Source organism: Oncorhynchus mykiss, chromosome 16 (genome assembly GCF_013265735.2).
Source record: "Oncorhynchus mykiss isolate Arlee chromosome 16, USDA_OmykA_1.1, whole genome shotgun sequence".
Classification (NCBI taxonomy): Eukaryota; Metazoa; Chordata; class Actinopteri; order Salmoniformes; family Salmonidae; genus Oncorhynchus; species Oncorhynchus mykiss.
In genome coordinates, this window is record NC_048580.1 from 31,157,134 (window position 1) to 31,179,319 (window position 22,186).

Here is a 22,186-nt window from a genome sequence, read left to right on the forward strand (position 1 = left end):
CTGGGATTAAGTTGACCGCTTCACGTCAAAGTAAATGAACCCACGGTGTCAGAAAAAAAAGAACCAGCCATTTATATCTCGTAATTTAAGAGAAATCGTACAATGTACAATTGGTGATGTTCAAAGTAAGGTGTGCTTTTATTTTTAAGTTACAGATCCAGTTGCAGTGTGTTCAGACAAATCGTTTTGAAGTGTGTTTCGGAGCTCTGAGATTATTGTGATTTTCTGTGATTTTCTGAAATAATACACACTCATTCAACCCTCTGTAAATAAGTCAGTTCTTAACATAAAGTCTTAAAACTCAAAATTCTATAAGTGCCTACCCCAAGGAGGATATGTGATCACTTTCAGCTTCCTGTGTCAACCGGAAGTGCCTTAAAATTGTGTCATAGGTGCTGTTTCGAAGGGTTAAAAAGGTCAGATCTTTTCAAAACTTCATATGTGTGATTAGGCAACCCTCATGAACTGTAAGTCAGTAATTTCTCCCAACAGATGTCAAAGAAAAGCTCACACACACACACACACACACACACATACACACAGCAAGGATGGAGTGACAAAGTGCGGTGCTTAAAGACACTCAGAGCCTTCAAATGGCATTACCATAATCTCTAGGCTGTGCCGAGTTCAACGAGATGCCCCGCTAGACTGTAGCTTGCTCGGTCTGAGCTCATAATGAAGCCTGGCCCTAAATTGCAGGTGACAGAGGGAGAACAGTTAGGGTTAGAAGCACAATTTGACCTCAGGAACATTCCTGAGGTCCTCCCGATCTGTGCAAGCCTAACCTTGACCATTTGGCATTAACCCTTAACAGTTAAAAGAAGGTGTTTACTTCAAACCGTTTTCAATGACTTCTCACCCCATAGAAATACATTGCCTGCACCCCTAAATTCAACCTGAAGCCTATGTGGGTTATGAATGTCCTATGAACCTGTCTTCGATGACAATACATCAAGCCACTAAGAGGTCTACCTGTGTTGATTCTAAGCTTCCTGGAGCAACCGGAAGTGGTTAAAATCACCCTAAAAGTGTTTTTCCATACCCAACCAGCAGTTTATGATAAATAGTGCATTCAACCCTGTGTAAATCGGTCAGTTCTTAGCGTAAACAGTGCATTTGCAATATGATTCAACAGTGAAAAAACATCACCAAATGCCGGCCATCCCGAGTTCATCAGGCCAGTCAATTTTGCATTTCTGCAGAATTTTTGAGCATGTCAAATTCGTGATTGTGAATGCACATTGAAACATATTGCAAATGCACAGCCGTGCACCTGGTGATTGGAACGGGTTACCAGGAGCACATTTTTTAAATGTTTTTTAATGCCATTACGGGGTAGCAAGGGGTCCACGGTTGGTTAGGGAGCACCCCACACCCGTGCCCATCCAATAGTCATTTTGGACAATTAAAAAAAAAAATGTTAAAAAGCAACAGTCCCACTTCTCCCTAATCATACATGATAAATAGACCATCTAGGTTGATTCATGGCTTAACATAGTGCTATATATCATTTTGGCAGTATAAATGCCTTTTGGACATGGTTCACTGACTTTTGGGTTTGTAAACCGACTTCCATTGATCGTACATGGCAAATGGACATAACATCCAGATTTGGCACTTTCAAATCTTTAATATTGCATTTGGACATTTCTTAAGGCATTTGGCAACAAAAAAAAGAAGTGACATTTGACTTCGACTTTTGACTTCCTATGAAATCACATTGCAAATGGACAAAACATATGCCTCATGGATAAGTTAAAGAAAATATTATGATAATCAAATATGCCAAAAGCATGTTCATACAGTTCTTATGTGTAATTGACAAGAAATCGAAAGAATTTTGTAAAACGTAAAATTGTGCTTCTAACCCTAATGATTTGATTTCAAATAATGATTGACATATGTGACCAACCGGCTCAAATCGGTCTGATATAGTAAAATTTGAAATTGTGTTTTTTACATTGTATAAAGATAGAGACTCAGAGCTACAAAATTGTATATTATACATTGCATTTGAGGAACAATGGGAAAGGAAATCTTGCTTTGAAAGTTGAGATATTTGTAAACTAAGATACTTGAGATACTAGCGTCACTACTTAATAGGAGAGCCGTTTGAACTTTTTTTCATTTATCAACATTTTTTGGGGGGGCAGAAATGCCTTCTGGATCATGAACTTTCATATGCCTTAATAACAAACTTGTATTCCATCTGTAAATACCAATAACATTGTTAAATTACGAGCCTAGTTGGTTTAGCCATGGAAAATGACAGGGACCTTCCCGCTAGCCATGATTGGCTGAGATTGAATGAGCTGGACATGCCGAGATATGAGCTTCGATTGGTCTTACATGTCGCACGCTTCTGTCTATAACATGAGCTGGTCAGTATTTGTAGGTAATCCTATCTAACATGGCTTTTTTTAAAGATATCAAAGTGTTGCTCTCCACTTTCTGTAGGACCAAGTTTTGAAATCTGTGGTAGGCCCAGTGGAATTAAAGTATGATGGCTAATGTTGATGATTAACTACAGGAGAGTGAGACCAAATCATGGACGCTGGACAGAGTGGATTTCAGTTGTAACAAAAAGGCAGTTTATTGAGTCAAAAGATATCTTGTCCTGCAGTTTAACGTGCACGGACCTGATTCATATAGCTCAGAAGGAGTTAGCTGAAAAAGGGACCTAGACAAAGGTTGTAGCAGATTATATACATGGAATAATGTAGGTGGAGTCTTGTCGTGGTGGTCTTCTGACTGGTCCCGAAGAGTTGGAGGCGGGCCTGCTCCAGCCAGAGCAGGAGCCCCAATGGTGCACAGCAGAGTCCTCTGCTCTTGGCACCCGAAAGTAGAGGGGGGTGGAGTGTGAGTGTGCAGTGCTCATGAAATGTTTGTGTGTCAAGGAAGCGTGAAATAGGGGGAACTGAAACTGGCAGTTTATGGCTGGGGGTAGGGTGCTTCCTGTTTTGACAGGGGTGCGTGCAATGACTTGAGTCAGGCGGCTTAATATATGTGCTTGATATATGAGCTATGTATATGAATATGTGTATATATGACACTAAGGATATGGAGAAAATTCTGGCCTTTGATTGCAAATATGCAGAGGGAGTCGAAAAGAGAACACACAGAAGGCTGTATAAAACACCTGTTTCCGGATTACATCTTCAAACTAAGCGCAACCATGGCATCCGTGACAGAGGGAGAAGCGCCCATCCATGTATCCGGGTAAAATAGTCTAGCTAGCTACATTTTCAGATATTACGCGTTTCTAATTTTGTCAGAAAGTTGTTTTTATTTCAAGTTAAAGCATACTGTTAGGTAGCTAGCTAAAGTTAGCTGGCTCGCTAGCTAACATTACATGTATGATCTGTGTAGTAATATCATTCATATCTCAGAACCATTTGCATTGCTAGTTACAGCCTAATGTTAGCTAGCTAACATTGAACCTGATTGGTTAGCTACCTGCAGATTCGTGCAGGGTAGTAACGTTATGAGTTTGAATTATGGTTCATTGTTTAGCTAGCTAGCTACATGTCTTAACTTCTTGACACTACCCATCCCTTTCGTGGGATAATTGTCATCAACAACCGCTGAATTGTATAGCGCCACATTCAAATAATATTACTAAAAATATTTATATTCATGAAATCACAAGTGCAATATAGCAAAACACAGCTTAGCACTCTGTTAATCCACCTGTCGTGTCAGAATTTTGAAAATATGCTTTACAGCGAAAGAAATCCAAGCGTTTGTCTAAGTTTCTCGATCACTAGACAAAACATTATGAACACCTAGCATCAAAGTAGCTTGTTCACGAAAATCAGAAAAGCAATAAAATTAATCGCTTACCTTTGATCTTCGGATGTTTTCACTCACGAGACTCCCAGTTACACATTAAATGTTCCTTTTGTTCCATAAAGATTATTTTTATATAAAAAATACCTCCATTTGTTTGGCGCGTTATGTTCAGAAATCCACAGGCTCGAGCGGTCACGAGAACGCAGACGTAAATTCCAAATAGATCCATAAATCCACAGAAACATGTCAAACGTTTTTTATAATCAATCCTCAGGTTTTTAAAATATATAATCAATATTATATCAACCGACACCATCTTTTTCAGTAGGAGATGGAGAGTCAATGGCTGCCCCACTGTGTTGCGCGAGCAAAACTCATGGGAACACCCAGCTATCCACCGACGCGATGTTGTCTTTCTCGCTAATTTTTCAAAATAAAAGCCTGAAATGATGTCTAAAGACTGTTGACACCTTGAGGAAGTGATAGGAAAATGTATCTGGTTGATATCCCTTTAAATGGACCGAAGGCAGGCTATGGAACATGGAGCTCTCAAAATAGAAGCCACTTCCTGGTTTGATTTTCCTCAGTTTTCGCCTGCAATCCTTCCACCTCACAGAATTTGAGGTATGAACAAATTTCATGTTCCAGAGAAAGTGTAAAAGATGGGTGAAGAATCCAGCTACAAACTGGTCCGTTTGTCACAACTTGGGAAGCTCAAGAGAGACGCTGTGGCCACATTTTAATTTTTTTAATTTTACCTTAATTTAACCAGGCAAGTCAGTTAAGAACACATTCTTATTTTCAATGACGGCCTAGGAACAGTGGGTTAACTTCCTGTTCAGGGGCAGAACGACAGATTAGTACTTTGTCAGCTAGGGGGTTTGAACTTGCAACCTTCCGGTTCCTAGTCCAACTCTCTACCCTGCCGCCCCGTAATGCTGTTTATATAATAGCCCCAGATAAAAGGTTTACATCTAATTGTTGTATAAGATGAATGAGTGACTATGATACTGTTTACACAATTTTACAATGTGATTTTGGACTGTTTAATGAAGGAAAACTCAAAAAGGAAATTGGATTTGAACTAAATCAGAGGACCGCCCCTGAGCCCAGTTAGGGTAAGACATCCTGGGACAGCTCTCTTCTGCCATTCCGAATAAAACCCAACTTTGAGAAATTATCACTAGACCATGTTTTTCTCCATTAGGAGGGGAACAAAGGTTGCAGACCATTGCTGAATCTTTTAACCATACCGCGTGGTTAAACTCTTAGACTATCGATACTGACAGAATAAGAACAAGTCTTTGATATTAATTACTAGTCTGCAGCTAGGAATTCGGTATCATTGAACGCGAAGAGCGACAACCACCGAAACATCCATTCTATAACGAATGTCACTTTGAACTATCCCCTCTAACCAAGACAGAGACAGAGAGAGAGGGAGAGAGACGAACAATTCTACGAAAGACAAACTTTTCACCAGCGATCAAGACGACACACTGAGCGTAAATATATATATTGATTGCAATTGTTCCCGAATGAGTGAGCGTTCATATGTAAAGGATTAGCATTTTAATTGTTATAATTATCACTCTGTAGTGACTTCTTAGTCGACCCCCCTCATTTCCCCTTTGTCTAACAAGCCGCCACGCCGGTTCGGCGCACTAGGGCACATTTTCCTATCATTACATTTACCTTTGTTTGTTTGTTTATGCATTTCTGTGAATTACTTAGTTAGTAATAAATAAATTAAGACAATTGATGTATGAATGACTCATAGTGAAGACTGGGTTCGTGCAGATAACCAACAATTTGCGACGTTTGGAATGAGACTAACATGAGGTAAAGTAAATAATTCATTAATTCAAAGACTAATTGATCAGATACAATATCTGAAAAGTTATTTTAGAAAATGATAACTTTGTAATCTGAATATTTTTCCTTGGTGCCCCTATTTCATAGTTAATTAGTTACGTGATTAATCAGTTGATCGCATAGTAACTAATTACAGAGAATCTTTGATAAAAACTATCAGTCTTCAGTTAATGATAGTAAAGACACGACATTGTCATTATTACAAATAAAATATGTTTTAAATCGGCCGATTAATCGGTATCGGCCTTTTTGGTCCTCCAATAATCGGTATCGGTATCGGCGTTGAAAAATCATAATCAGTCGACCTCTAACCCGTAGTATAAATCAGCCTTTAGTCTTGAAATGTTTGGTTGTTTAGTACATGGCTTCACACGTGAATCCTTAAAGATAAGGGTGGGGCTAAGGCTTAAGAGGGTGTAAACGATGCTGAATGGGAATAGACCAAGAAGAGCTCACCAGTAGATTTACCAAAAATATTCAGGGACAATTTTCTCAAAATTTAGGTGACAAGTTTATAAACTTTTAAATTAGAATTACATTCCTATTGTTCTTCAACTGTAGTGTATGATATACCATTTTGTTGCTCTGAATCTGTACTTTTATCCAATGTAAAAAACACCATTCATAATTCTGTCAAGCTGAGAAAAGCGGTCTGCCTCGCCCCGACTCATTCATTACTTTGGAACAGCTAGAGATCAAATTTCGATATTGAAAGAATGTTGCAAATGACAGAGCAAGGTTTATACAAATCTCCGCTGTTGAAAACAAAATACTCGTCTAAAAGAAATTGGAGATAATATCTAGATGCTTTTTAGTGGAGATCAAGTTTATAAATTGCCTGAGCCAGGGGATACACAACGCAAGCACATTGTCCTGCCGGGACTTCTGACAGGGACATCTTGTGACCAAAACAAATCTCACAAACGGCGTCTGCACATTAAATGGGCTAGTTTGGTGACTTATGCAAATAAACCCGTAATGGGAAACTGTGGGAATGTATTTTGAGTGTGTGTTTCGAGTGTGTGTGACAATGTGGGAACTGGGCAACCTTGTCACCCCAGCTCCGTCACTCCCTGGGGTAAAATAGGGCGAGGTAAATAAGGTAGTGAGTGAATGCCCCCCTCCCCAAAAATCAAATAGATGGGGCAAGAAGGGGAGGGGCAGGAAAATGTAGTAATAGACGCGACTGACACAAAAGTGTATTTGGGATTCTACGCTTACAACCCCGCAGAGGAACCCAAACACACACACAGCGCAGATACGCAAACACACACACTCACACACACACACCGACAATGCTACTGTATGTAAAATAGTGTGCTATAGCTTGGAAACTAAATACATTTGACTCAATCTCAAACATAATGATGTTTGTTTCCAACATTAAGGCTGTTTTCCTAAATAAGTTAAATCCACTTAGTGTTTTGTTTCCTTGCCACGACACGAAAGATTAGCACGATACTGGTATTGTCCAGGCCCTAATGTGTGTGTCTCACACATACTATTCCTCATGTTGCTGAGTTACAGTAGCCATCTCCACTGACCTTTCCCTCAACCGCTAATGGCTCTAGCAGCCCAGTCTGCTCTCCCCTACTTGCTCCTTTTCCCTCTCTCCATCCCTCACTCCCCCTATCTGCACTGAGCCAGTCCATCACTTTTATTTACATGATTTGCTTCTCTCCCTCAATTCCTCCCTCCCTTTACTGTATATGTATCAGCTGTTCTGGTCTAATCGATTCCCTGTCTGTCTCGCTGTATGTGTGTGTGTCTGCCAACACACTGCACCCTGCCTCTGTAGCACGCACACACCTGTTTTAGCACTTAGCCCCTCGCTGCTGGAATCACATGGCTTTACCAATGGAATGGCTGACATGATGTTCTGTTCATGTTCCAGAGATGTCCTGGCCGGGCCTTGAATCCACAACCCTCTGATTATTGGTTTAAGTTGAGTATGCGAGTATGTTTCTACCTCAACTGGGAGTTGTGAGGCATAGGGCTTCTACAGTGGCTGTCTTAAGTTAAAGTGCAGTAGCAACTCTGCACACAGAGTGAGAATAGTAACAGCACAGAGTGAGAACACACAGCTCTCATATAAGTAATGGGCTGTTGTTACACATTGTATGGACAAGAGCAAAGCTATATATAAATATGGCTCTGGCCCAGAGCCTTGCTCCTCAGTTAAGGAGCTCACTGAAAGACAGAGGAGTAGAGAATAAAGCTAAATGCTCCAGCTTCTGGCTTTTCAGTCAGACGCCTGGGGTCAGTGTAGCAAGGAGGGGGGAAATATAAAAAGAAGGGGAGTGAAAATGAGAGGGAAAAAGAGAACCAGGGAACTAGTTGTGACTTCTCTCTCCCCGTTGAGGCCCTTGCACCTAGAATAACACAGAGGAGGGAGAGACTAAGGAAAGGAGGGAGAGGAAGAAAAAGGAGAGGAGGAAGAGCTCTCCAAGAGGCCAGAATAGGGCTTTCAGGAACATGTCCGTCTGAATGTACTGGGGTTTTAGTGAGAGAAACAGATCGCTGTAGCGACTGGCCAGAGAGGTAAGGAGGGGGCGGAGTGGAGTCTAGGGGGGCATCAAGACCTACCACAGGTGTCTCCATTCAATTTCGAGTCTCATAACAAAGGGTCTGTTTTCGCTCTGTCATTATGTAACATGTGTAGAATGATGATTTTTAAAAATGTATTCGTCAATTTTAGAATAAGGCTGTAACTTAACAAAATGTGGAAAAAGTTAAGGGGTCTGAATATTTTTCGAATGCACTGTTCATAAGTACTAACACCCCTGAGTCAATACATGTTAGAATCACCTTTGGCAGTCATTACAGCTTCTATTCTTTCTGGTTAAATCTAAGAGCTTGGTACAAACATAATGCATTGCATTTATGCCAAAAACTGTGTTGCCGTGTTCTCTTTAGTGCTTTGTTGCATACAGGATGCATGTTTTGGAATATTTTTACTCTGTATATTTGTAATCTTCTTTTCACTCTGTCATTTAGGTCATTATCGTGGAGTAACTACAATGTTGTTGACCTATCCTCATTTTCTGCCATCACAGCAATGAACTCTGTAGTCTTTTTAAAATCACCATTGGCCTAATGGTGACATCACTGAGCAGTTGCCTTCCTGTCCTGCAGCTCAGCTCAGAAGGACGACTATCTTTGTTGTGACTGGGTGGTTTAATACATCATTCAATGAATAATTATTAACTTGACCATGTTTAAACATACAGTGCCTTGCGAAAGTATACGGCACCCTTGAACTTTGTGACCTTTTGCCACATTTCAGGCTTCAAACATAAAGATATAAAACTGTATTTTTTTGTGAAGAATCAACAACAAGTGGGACACAATCATGAAGGGGAACGACATTTATTGGATATTTCAAACTTTTTTAACAAATCAAAAACTGAAAAATTGGGCGTGCAAAATTATTCTTAAAACTGGTTGGTTAAGGGTTAAGGGCTTGTAAGTAAGCATATCACTGTAATTAATGTCTACCTACACCTGTTGTATTCGGCGCATGTGACAAATACAATTTGATTTGATTTGTATGTATGGGGGACAAAAATCATGTCAATCCCTATTATTTCACAGTCCATGTAACTTATTATGTGATTTGTTAAGCCAATCTTTTACTCCTAAACTAATTTAGGCTTGTGTAGACAAATGGGGTGAATACTTATGCAATGGCTATATAGATTCTTTACGTTTTGTAATAGTATGTAAACATTTGTAAAATGTTCTCTTCACTTTAACATTTGAGTATTTTGTGTAGATCAATGACAAAAAAAATCACAATGATACCGCTGTACATTCATGCAGATGTATTCTCTCCTTCTTTGGATAAGTCACTGGGACAGGGTTGGGTAAGGTGGTGTAGGACATAGAGTAGAACAGAGTGGAGTAGAGCATAGCAGAGTATAGGATCGAACTTCATTAGATGACAAAGGAAACGTGTTGTGCCTTGTATCGCATCTTGGGGCAGGAGTGGATATAGAAGCTCAGGTAGTAGTAGCACAGCTTGGGGGACACTTTCTGGAGATGCCCGGTGAAGGTGACCTCCCTGGAGAAAAGAGCGAGATGTTTAAACAGATACAATATTGGCTAACATCATTCTATTTTCAGAGGATAAATAGAAGTTTCTCACAGAAATTGAAAGTTTATTATCTACTGCATTGTATTCTGTGAGTTTAGTACAAGCAGTCAGAGTGGACAGGGCCCCTGGGGTGCCATTTGGGAAGCAGCCAATGACTATATTAAAGAATGCAGTTAGTTTCTCCAGTGTTCACATTTCATTGGTCAAAAACATGCCTTGCCTTCCAAAGCCATTGAAATATTGAGAGTGGGAAGGTAGACAATAAGGCAAAGGAGCATGTTTACAAAGACTAAATCATTGGGAGATTTTTATACAACATCCCCTAATACAGTAAATGTCTTTCTTTCTTTATTTACTTTATCGTTCTTTCATTAATTGCATCCTTTTATTTTAAGCCTATTTTCCTCCCTCGCTTTCTCTCTCGCTTCTATTTCCTTCCCTTTTCCATAACTAAATTCCACTCCTTTTCTCCACCTTTTGTTTCACTCTTCCTTCCATCCCTCTTTCTTTCACCCTCTTAAATGAAGAGTGAGAGCTTCTTTTCTTCCACTTTTCTCAAGAGCGGAAAAAAAAGTTAAATAAAATAGATGCACTGGGAAATAAAAAGGGGTGTGCACAAAGAGACCCAAACAGACTGAAAGAAGAATATAAAAGTCTAGGGGGGGATGAGAAGGTGAAAAGGGGGGTGGGGGGTGACGAGAGAAAGGGGGCTAGGAGAGAGGTGCGAGAAGGTCAGCCGGTTAGCTGCCAGGTTCCTGGGTTCCCATCCCCTCACCACAAAGGCTGACCGGGGGTTGAATGCGGAGGATCAGGAGAGGTAAGGGGCCCGTTCACAAAAAGTGCCCCCCTCCCCACCCCCCCTAACCCCCGTGGCAGCAGCTTGAGCCAGCCATTATCCCCTCTTCAGGGATCTGACACTACAAAACAAGCCAATTATCTAGGCCCCCGCTTCTCTCTCTCTCTCTACACAGAGCCCTGCTACATATTAATGCACACTGCAGTGCTGAGCTTCAGCTCAGACTGAGAACCTAACTGTGTAGGGCTAAGCACAAACGCACACAAATGTGCACCCACCCACGCACATGCACTCATGCAAACACTCAGTCCAGATAGACTTTAACCCATAAATAAACAAACAAAGCCCAGACCTAGACACAAAACAAGTTATTTTTTACAAAACCAAATTAAACATAATCACACATTTTCACTAATACAGTCACACGCATGTACTCACACACACACTTGTGTATGCACGCACATGCCAACACACAAAATCACCTCAATGCCGGACACCAGCTGCCTTTTGGACAACAGTGCCTCAGGAACAATGTCCACTCCTTCAATCCCTCTTTATCCCCCTCCCCCCTTCTTCTTGGTGACTCTCATCAGGGGAACCTCTCAACATCCCCCTCTCCTGTTGATAACACAGAATCACACCTGAACACATTCCCCATGGAACACCCCAAGACCTCAACACACACACACTATCCCTTCTATATACTCCCCCCCCCCCCCCCCCCCCCCCCCCACACGCACACACTTCAGAATGTACGGCGCAGAGTAGAAAAGTGTCTTTTTTGACAGAGGAAGTCTTATGAAGTGAAATCAAACAACTAGGATGTGGTGTATGTAAACAACATGGAGTTTTTTTTCCATAGCACTGGTCTGCTTTTCCAGGGCCTCCTTAAGGCTATAAAATCAAATCACATTTTATTGGTCACATACACGTTTAGCAGATGTTATTGCGGGTGTAGCGGAATGCTTGTGCTTCTATATGTCCGACAGTGCAAGTATGTCCGACAGTAACAAGTCATATTTAACAATTTCACAACATATACCAAATACACCCAAATCTAAGTAAATAATGGAATTAGTATATACATATATGGACGAACAATGTCAGAGCGGCATGGACTAAGATACAGTAGAATAATATAGAATACAGTAAATACATACGAAATGAGCAATGCAAGATGTGTAAACATTAAAGAGACTAAGATACAGTAGAATAGTATAGAATACAGTACGTACACTACCGTTCAAAAGTTTGGAGTCACTTAGAAATGCCCTTGTTTTTGAAAGAAAAGTTCATTTTTTGTCCATTAAAATAACATCAAATTGATCAGAAATACAGTGAAGAAATTGTTAATGTTGTAAATGACTATTGTGGCTGGAAACGGCTGATTTTTAATGGAATATCTACATAGGCGTACAGAAGCCCATTATCAGCAACCATCACTCTTGTGTTCCAATGGCACGTTGTGTTAGCTAATCCAAGTTTATCATTTTAAAAGGATAATTGATAATTAGAAAGCCCTTTTGCAATTATGTTAGCACAGCTGAAAACTGCTGTTCCAATTAAAGAAGCAATAAAACTGACCTTCCTTAGACTAGTTGAGTATCTGGAGCATCAGCATTTGTGGGTTTGATTACAGGCTCACAATGGCCAGAAACAAAGCACTTTCTTCTGAAACTTGTCAGTCTATTCTTGTTCTGAGAAATGAAGGCTATCCAATGCGAGAAATTGCCATGAAACTGAAGATCTCGTACAACGCTCTGTACTATCCCCTTTACAGATCAGGGCAAACGGGCTCTAACCAGAATAGAAAGAGGAGTGGGAGGCCCCGGTGCACAACTGAGCAAGAGAACAAGTACATTAGAGTGTTTGAGAAACAGACGCCTCACAAGTCCTCAACTGGCTGCTTCATTAAATAGTACCCACAAAACACCGGTCTCAACGTCAACAGTGAAGAGGCGATTCCGGGATGCTGGCCTTCTAGGCTTAGTTCCTCTATCCAGTGTCTGTGTTCTTTTGCCCATCTTAATCTTTTATTTTTATTGGCCAGTCTGAGATATGGCTTTTTCTTAGCAACTCTGCCTAGAAGGCTGTGTGATGACATGCACAAATTAATGAGCGATTGATTGATGTACTGTATATTTAAGTAGGTCTTCATGCCAAGAAGTAAGTTACGCTAAAACAGCTACAGTACGAACTGCATTTTCGTTTTTCTTGGAATATAAAGATATAATATTTATAAAATTAATTAAACTACATTTCTAAAAAGCAATCCCATATAATCTGTTCTATTCAAGGCTCCCTTTGACACTTAAGCCTACATCTCCATGTCATTTCAATAACTTAGCTTCTCAAAGATGCCTTTTGGTGGGCAAACTAGCACTAACTACCATTGGTGGCAACAATGGCTGACACTTAAATAACATGCCATAGAATTTTGCGGCAGCCCGCAAGCTGTGCTGCGGTATGACGCAACTTTTAAAGGAAGAACCACTGTATGCAGAAATAGTTTTTAAAAGCTTTCTCACATTATTGGGTTACACTTTACAGGAAGCGGCAGATGTGTGTGTGCAGTGAGAGAGTGTGTGTGAGTGGGTGAGTGAGTGAGTGCACAAACTGCATCATGACAGACTAGAGGAGTATTTAGCTACCTAGTCAGGTATTACCTCAAGAGAGCGATAGACTGAGAAACAGAGAGAGAAGGGTAAATGGGGAAGAAGGAGAAAAGGGAATAAATAAGAGAGAAATGGGGATCAGGGATGATGAGGAAAAACATAGGAGTGAGAGAGTGGGTGAGGAAGGGAAAGAGAGAGAGAGTGGTAACATCCACAAAGCTGTGAATGATCAGAAAGATAAGGCAAGAAAGGCCTTCTATGCCATCAAAAGGAACATGAAATTCAACATACCAATTAGGATCTGGCTAAAAAAATACTTGAATCAGTTATAGAACCCATTCCACTAAGGTTGTGAGGTCTTGGGTACGCTCACCAACCAAGAATTCAACAAAGAAATGGGACAAACACCCAATTGAGACTCTGCATGCAGAATTCTGCAAAAATATCCTCTGTGTACAACGTAAAACACCAAATAATGCAGGCAGAGCAGAATTAGTCCGATACCCACTAATGATCAAAATCCAGAAACGAGACGTTAAATTCTGCAACTACCTAAAATGAAGCGATTCCCAAACCTTCCATAACATAGCCATCACCTACAGAGAGATGCACCTGGAGAAGAGTCCCCTAAGCAAGCTGGTCCTGGGGCTCTGTGTTCACAAACACAGACTACACAGAGCCCCAGGACAGCAACACAATTAGACCCAACCAAATCTTGAGAAAAAAAAAGAGAATTACTTGACACATTGAAAAGAATCAACAAAAATACTGAGCAAACTAGAATGCTATTTGGCCCTAAACAGATCACTGCACCTGTACATAGCCCATCTGTAAATAGCCCAAACAATTACCCCTACTGTATTTATTTATTTATTTTATTTACTTTCACCCCAATATTACTACTTTGCACATTCACCTACTGCAAATCTACAATTCCAGTGTTTTTAATTGCTATATTGTATTTACTTCGCCATCGTGGCCTTTACCTCCCTTATCTCACCTCATTTGCTCACATTGTATATAGACTTGTTTTTGTACTGTATTATTGACTGTATGTTTGTTTTACTCCATGTGTAACTCTGTGTTATTGTATGTGTCGAACTGCTTTGCTTTATCTTGGCCAGGTCGCAGTTGTAAATGAGAACTTGTTCTCAACTTGCCTACCTGGTTAAACAAAGGTAAAATTAAAATAAAAACAGAGTACACAGTGACAGGATACCTGACCACCGCAACTGACCAAAACTTAAGGAAAACTTTCAGTATGTACAGATTCAGTGAGCATAGCCTTGCTATTGATACCACAGTGTGCAATTACAGCAGCACGATCTGTGACCTGTTGCCTCAAGAAAAGGGCAACCAGTGAAGAACAAACACCATTGTAAATACAACCCATATTTATATTTATTCTTTTCAGTTTTGTACTTTAACTATTTGCACATCGTATATAGCCATAATATGACATTTGAAATGTCTCTACTCCTTTGGAATGTTTGTGAGATTAATGTTTACTGTTGATTTTTATTGTTTACTTCTCTTTTGTTTATCTATTTCACTTGCTTAGGCAATGTGAACATGTCTCCCAATAACAGAAAGAGACAAGGAGAGGAGTGACAAATCAGGCAGAAAGGGAAGAGTAAAAAAGGGGTAAAAAAGAAAAGAGCACTGCCAGATGTGGAGCTAGATCCACAGCTATATCCCCACTGACTTGAGTGCAGAGTAGGAACCCAGCGATAGAGAGGTGAAGTCGGGGTGGTAGTACAGGTAGACGGAGGACACACAAGTGGGCAGGATGTCCACCACCCCAACTGCCACAATGCGGCCGTCCAGCCAGTATTGCTGGTGGAAGGAACTGTGGCCCACCTCTGGACCGTCCGTAGGCGTCTCCGCCTGGTGTGTGGGAGAGAGAGGGGGATGGATAGAGGGAGACAGATTAAGAGAGAGGGAGGAGCGAGAGAGAGATGGATGGAGGTTATATATCAAATAAAAATAAGATTTAAATAGCAGTGAAATACTTACTTACAGACCCTTCCTAACAATTCAGAATACAATAAAAACAATAGGGAAAAAAATAGTAGCACAAGGAATAAATACACAATTATAAATGATAGCTTGACTACATACTTGGGGTACCAGTGCTGATTCGATGTGCAGGGTTACAAGGAAATTGAGGTAGATCTGTACATATAGGTAGGGGTAAACAAGAAACAGCGCATTCGGAAAGTATTCAGAAAGTTACAGCCTTATTCAAAAATTGATTCAATAAAACATTTTCCTCAATCCACACACAATACAGAGTGACAAAGCGAAAACAGGTTATAACATTTTGCAAATGTATCAAAAATAAAAATCAGAAATACCTTATTATTTAGACACTTTGCTATGAGACTTGAAATTGAGCTCAGGTGCATCCTGTTTCCAATGATCATCCTTGAGATGTTTCTACGACTTGATTGGAGTCCACCTGTGGTAAATTCAATTGATTGGACATGATTTGGAAAGGCAAACAACTGTCTATATAAGATCCCAACAGTGCATGCCAGAGCAAAAACCAAGCCATGAGGTTGAAGGAATTGTCTGTAGTGCTCCGAGACAGGATTGTGTCGAGGTACAGAATCTGGGGAAGGGTACCAAAATATGTCTGCAGCATTGAAGGTTCCCAAGAACACAGTTGCCTCCATCTTTCTTAAATGGAAGAAGTTAGGAACCACCAAGACCCTTCCTAGAGCTGGCCGCCGAGAAGGTCCTTGGTCGGGGAGGTGACCAAGAACTCAATGGTCACTGACAGAGCACCAGAGTTCCTCTGTGGAGATGGGAGAACCTTCCAGAAGGAAAACCATCTCTGCAGCATTCCACCAATTAGGCCTTTATGGTAGAGTGGCCAGATGGAAGCCACTCCTCAGTTAAAGTCACATGACAGCCCGCTTGTAGTTTGCCAAAAGGCACCTAAAGGACTGACTATGAGAAACAAGATTCTCTGGTTCGATGAAACCAAGACTGAACTCTTTTGCCTGAATGCCAAGCGTCACTTCTGGAGGAAACCTGGCACCCTCCCTACGGTGAAGCATGGTGGTGGCAGCATCATGCTGTGGGGATGTTTTTCAGTAACAGGGACTGGGAGACTTGTCAGGATTGAGGGAAAGATGAACGGAGCAAAGTACAGAGAGATCCTTGATGAAAACCTGCTCTGGAGCGCTCAGGACCTCAGACTGTGGCGATGGTTCACCTTCCAACAGGACAATGACCCTAAAGCACACAGCCAAGACAACGCAGGAGTGCCTTCGGGACAAGTCTCTGAATGTCCTTGAGTGGCCCAGCCAGAGCCCAGACTTGAACCCGATCGAACATCTCTTGAGAGACCTGAAAATAGCTGTGAGGAGACATTCCCCATCCAACTTCGCAGAGCTTGAGAGGATCTGCAGAGAAGAATGGGAGAAACTCCTCAAATACAGGTGTGCCAAGCTTGTAGCGTCATACCCAAGAAGGTTCAAGGCTGTAATCGCTGCCATAGGTGCTTCAACAAAATTACTGAGTAAAGAATCTGAATACTTACGTTAAATGTGAGTTTAACATTTGTATACATTTCCACAAAATAAAAAAAATGTGTTTTTGCTTTGTCATTACGGAGTATTGTGTGTAAGGCTGTAACGTAACAAAAAGTGGAAAGAGTCAAGGGGTCTGAATACTTTCTGAATAGACAGTAGCAGCAGCATATGTGATGAATGTGGCGAATGTGTGCCTGTGTGGACATGTTATGTGTGGGTAGAGACCAGTTCAGGTGCATAGTCAAAAAGAGTTAATGCCAAAAGATAGTCCATCTGATTAACTATTTAGCAGTCTTATGGTTTGGAGGTTGAAGCTGTTCAGGAGCCTTTTGGTCCCAGACTTCACGCTCCGGTACCATTTGCCGTGCGGTAGCAGTATGAGTTCGGTGGCTGGAGTCTTCAATTTTTTTTAAGCCATTTCTCTGACACCGCCTTGTATAGAGGTCCTGGATGGCAGGGAGCTTGACCCCAGTGATGTACTACCCTCTGTAGTGCCTTGCAATCGGATGAAGAGCAGTTGCCATACCAAGGTGTGATGCAGTCAGTGAAGATTCTCTCAATTGTGCAGGTGTTTCACTTTGAGGATCTGAGGGCCCACGGTAAAAAATAATTCAGCCTTCTGAGTGGGAAGAGGCATTGTCGTGTCCTCTTTCCGACTGTGTTGGTGTGTGAGGACCATGATAGGTCCTTCGAAATGTGGAGGAACATGAAGCTCCACTACAGCCCTGTCTATGTGAATCGGGCCGTGTTCGGCCATCCATTTCCTGTAGTCCACAATAAGCTCCTTTCTCTTGCCCACGTTGAGGGAGAGGTTGTTGTCCTGGCACTACACTGCCAGGTCTCTCACCTCCTCCCTATAGGCTCTCTCATCGTCGTTGGTGATCAGGCCCACCACCATCCTGTCATCAACAAACTTGATGGTGAACGACCCAGTACATTCCTGCCATCCATGTCCTCTATACCAGGCGGTGTCAGAGGAAGGCCCTAAAAAGCTTCTACCCTCAAGCCATAAGACTCCTGAACACCTAATCAAATGGCTCCCCAGACTATTTGCATTTCACCCCCATTTTACGCCACTGCTACTCTCTGTTGTTATCTATGCATAGTCACTTTAGAAACTCTAGCTACTGTGCATGTACATATACCTCTACTAACCGGTGCCCCCGCACATCACCTCTGTACCGGTACCCCCCTGTATATAGTCTCGCTATTGTTATTTTACTGCTGCTCATTAATTACTTGAATTTCTTATTCTTATCCATATTTTTTTAAACTGCATTGTTGGTTAGGGGCTCATAAGTAAGCATTTCACTGTAAGGTCCTGTTCTATTCCTGTTGTATACCTGTTGTATTCGGCGCATGTGACTAATAAAATGTGATTTGTTTAGAGTCGTGAGCGGCCTCGCAGTTGTGGGTGAATAGGGAGTACATGAGGGGACTAAGCACGCACTCCTGAGGGCCCCCCCCCCCTGTTGAGGTCAGCGTGGGGGATGTGTTGTTGCCTACCCTCACTACCTGGGGGCGACCCGACAGGAAGTCCAGGATCCAGTTGCAGAGGGAGATATTCAGTCCCAGGGACATTAGCTTAGTGATGAGCTTGGAGGGAACTATGGTGTTGAAGGCTGAGATGCAGTCTATGAACAGCATTATCACGTAGGTGTTCCTTTTGTCCAGGTGGGAAACGACGGTGTGGAGTGCAATAGTGATTGCATCATCTATGAATCTGTTAGGGCCGTATGCAAATTGGAGTGGGTCTAGGGTTTCTGGGCAGGTGATGTTGATGTGAGCCATGACCAGCCTTTCAAAGTATTTCATGGCTACAGATGTGAGAGCTACGGGGCGGTAGTCATTTAGACAGGTTACCTTGGCATACTTTGGCACAGGGACTATGGTGGTCTGCTTGAAACATGTAGGTATTACAGACTGGGTCAGGAAGAAATGTTGAAAATGTCCGTGTAGATAATTGCTAGCTGCTCAGTGTATGTTCTGAATATGCAACCTGGTAATCCTTCTTGTGAATCTTTATTTTATCTCCCCAATTTCGTCACATCCAAATTGGTAGTTACAGTCTCGCCCGGCCCGCCACAGGAGTTGCTAGAGCGCGATGGGACAAGGACATCCCGGCTGGCCAAACCCTCCCCTAGCCAGGACGACGTTGGGCAATTGTGTGTCGCCTCATGGATCTCCCGGTCGCAGGCCGGCTGCGACACAACCTGGTATCAAACCAGGATCTGTAGTAACGCAGCTAGCACTGCGATGCTGTGCCTTAGACTGCTGCACCACTCGGGAGGCCCTCCTTGTGAATTTTAATCTGTTTAAAGGACTCACATCGGTTACGGAGAGCGTGAACACAGTCGTTTGGAAGAGTTGGTGCTCTAACGCATGGTTCAGTGTTGCTTTCCTCGAAGCGAGCATGGAAGGCATTTAGCCCATCTGGTAGGCTCGCGTCAGTGGGCGGCTATTGGCTGGGTTTCCCTTTTTAATCTGTGATAGTTTGCAAGCCCTACCACAGTGAGGATTTGTAGTGGAGTTCGATCCGCGTCCTGTATTGACGCTTTGCTTGTTTAATATTTCGTCGGGAGGGCATAGCAGTATTCCTTATAAGCGTCCTGCTCCTTGAAAGCAGCAGCTTTAGCCTTTAGCATACGTACAAACTGCAAAAATGTAATTGATCAAGTGAGAAAATGGTATGAATCCCTTCCGTTAATGCATTAGCAGGCCTGTTCTCTCACTCTATTTCTCACACACACACACACACACACACACACACACACACACACACACACACACACACACACACACACACACACACACACACACACACACAAGACCAGGCTGTTACCCAGGCCCCACACGTGTACTATGCACAGGGGTGTACAGTATACCCATCTGCTAATGGTCTGTGTGTCTTTTTAAAAATAAAATAAAATACCCTGCATGAACAAAATTCTTCTTGCGAGGGGATGGAATGTGGTCAAGCTTTCTCCTGTGTGTGTGTGTGTGTGTGTGATACAACTCTCATTTAATACATAACAGATTTTTTTCTCACCCATCTGCACACTGGGTTTTTCTATCAACTGGCTTAACTGCTTTATATCACACAGACATCATACATCTAGTGGGGCTGGGGCATATTAAACCTGAGGGGGGATCCATGTCTGTCCCCACGGCCCATCTGGGCCCTGTTAGGCCTGTCAAACATGGCACTCATTATCACAACCCCGGGAGAACTGCCAATCTAACCATCCAACAGCCTGAAAACCCCCAGAATGCCGCTTGGCCACTGCCCAGCACCAACTGACACAATTGAACCTGTCTACATATTAAACCCCCTCTCCCCAATCCTCTCCACCCACACTTGGACCTGTGGGGCCCCAACCACCCCGTTGCTACCAGACCCAGAGGGACACCACTACTGGGCTCCACATTCCTCCCATACCCCTCAGTGGAGCTGTTCTAAGTGGAGCTGGCAAAAAACAAAGGCTGTCTCTCCAGCTCTGGGCTGCTTTGTTACTAAACACTTGCTGATTACCTGGGTGACACGATGGCACATTGAAGATGGGGAGAGGGGTATCCATTCACTGTGTGGGCTAAAAAGTGGCTGTTTTGTGTGTGTGTGTGGTGAACAGAGATTAGAATGAGAGAGGACTAGCATTGTGTAGACATTAGTTTTGAGGCTTTTTAATGACTGGCAGGTGGAAGAGAGGGAGGCTGGGGGTAAAATGGAGAGTGTTTAGCTGGGAGAACAGCGTTAGAATTGGGAGGTCTGGTTGATGGCTGTACTAGCTAGCTCTGGGGCCTCTAGCTGAGTAAGTGGGAGGCATACAGCCTGTTACTTTCTTGGCACAGGCTCTCGCCACAAACACTGGAGGCTTTGTCAGAGCCCAGTGTCATTTAGAATTTAGTAAGAAGTGAGAGCGTGTCTCCATACAGTATGTGTGTGAGGACTTTTTCTTACCCCCTCTGAGTGTGTCTGAGTAAGTCTGTCAGTGAATGGTTGAGTCTGTGTATTTACTCTTGGTATGTGTGCATGCTCATTAGGGCTGTCCAGGACTAAAGAAAATCTTGGTCGGCCGAGAGTCGTCCTGTTCTTCGACCAATCGATTAGTCGGAATGTTTAAACTTATTTTTCCATATATAGACACACACCCTATGTGTTTTAATAAAATTAACTACATATGCACTGAGCTTGTCGGATGCTTTAAGCACACTGTTTGATTAAATAATTAAGACACACAAATGACTCAAGAAAGAGCCCAATGGTCACACTGTGTTAAAAAAAATGACAGCCAGTGCAGTGTGACTGGCGCAGGTTGTCTCACTCTCCATCCTACTGCAGCAAAAAGGCACCACAGCACAGAAAATGTTTATTGAGCTGTCTGTGCTGAAGCTGCAACATAATTTCAGCAATTTCGTTTCTGACTGAAAAGTTCTGTTACCGAAATCCTTAATTTGTTTAGGAAAAACATTCCCTTTTCCCTCAACCCTTGCTCTCTTTACGTGAACCATGTAAGCATTGTATGCACGTGACCAATAGGGCCTGACCTATAGCCCATCATAATCACATCAATAAATTGGTTATTACAAACTCAGAACATAGTAACACGTGACAGGAAAATGGATGTGGAGGAAGTGAAAAAGAAACTCGAAACGGGCGATTGTTTATTGGTTGCCCAGGAGGGAAAGGGGAATTCAGATCTGTGGAAAACATTTTACTTAGTTGTTGAAACAACTGACATTAAGTAGGGTATAGGAACAAGCGGTGAGTCAGTATTATGTATGCTAAACAGTTGCTGTTAGATTACAATATAATACTTTTTTTCTGACCACTAAACAAATAAGTGTACCAGGGAGTCTGTTCTAACAAAACAAAAATATATATAAAGCTTTATTACAGCAGACTAAAAACAGTTGCATGCATTTGTGAATTGAAATGTATCTATTGTTTAGGCTAATTATTCAAAGCGCCCTTTGTTATTTAATTTTAAAACTATAATGCTTCATTGATAAAATGCTTCAAAGCATTAATGTCTCACATGCTGTGTGATGGGATGAACAAATAAATGAATGATTGATACAGTAGCCTATATATTGAAATATAGGCCCAAGTAAATTACGGTATTAAGACTAAACAGGACGCGCTCTTAGGCCTACAGCTTCATGGTGGTTATACAAAGCTACTATACAAAGCCTACTAATGATAACGACATTACTTATTATTATGATGATCATAATAATAATTGTAATAACAAGGAGATCAAGAAAAAGGAGGGTATAGGAGCGAGAGCTGTGTGCATATTATCAGTGAAAAAACAGGTGCTGTTAGATTACACTTACAAACAGGCAGAAGAATATTGTAAACACTAAATAAATTCTAAGTAATACCAGTCTGTTCTAGAAAATTGGTTTTATTAAGGCTTTATTACAGCATAGCAAAGATTAAAAACAGCCAAATCTGTGAAATGGCTCA

The 22,186-nt window shown here is 41.8% G+C and overlaps 1 protein-coding gene across 1 annotated transcript in view; it reads right to left on the bottom strand.

The window, feature by feature from the left end:
- LOC110492870 (arginyl-tRNA--protein transferase 1) overlaps nucleotides 1–22,186 on the bottom strand; it is a 52,875-nt gene that overhangs the window by 27,017 nt on the left and 3,672 nt on the right. Inside the window, exons 2-3 of the mRNA XM_036945882.1 lie at nucleotides 14,880–15,061; nucleotides 9,631–9,730 (exon numbers count right to left, since the gene is read on the bottom strand). Of these exons, the coding sequence (XP_036801777.1) occupies nucleotides 9,631–9,730; nucleotides 14,880–15,061 (282 nt within the window). The remainder of the gene's footprint in view (nucleotides 1–9,630; nucleotides 9,731–14,879; nucleotides 15,062–22,186) is intronic.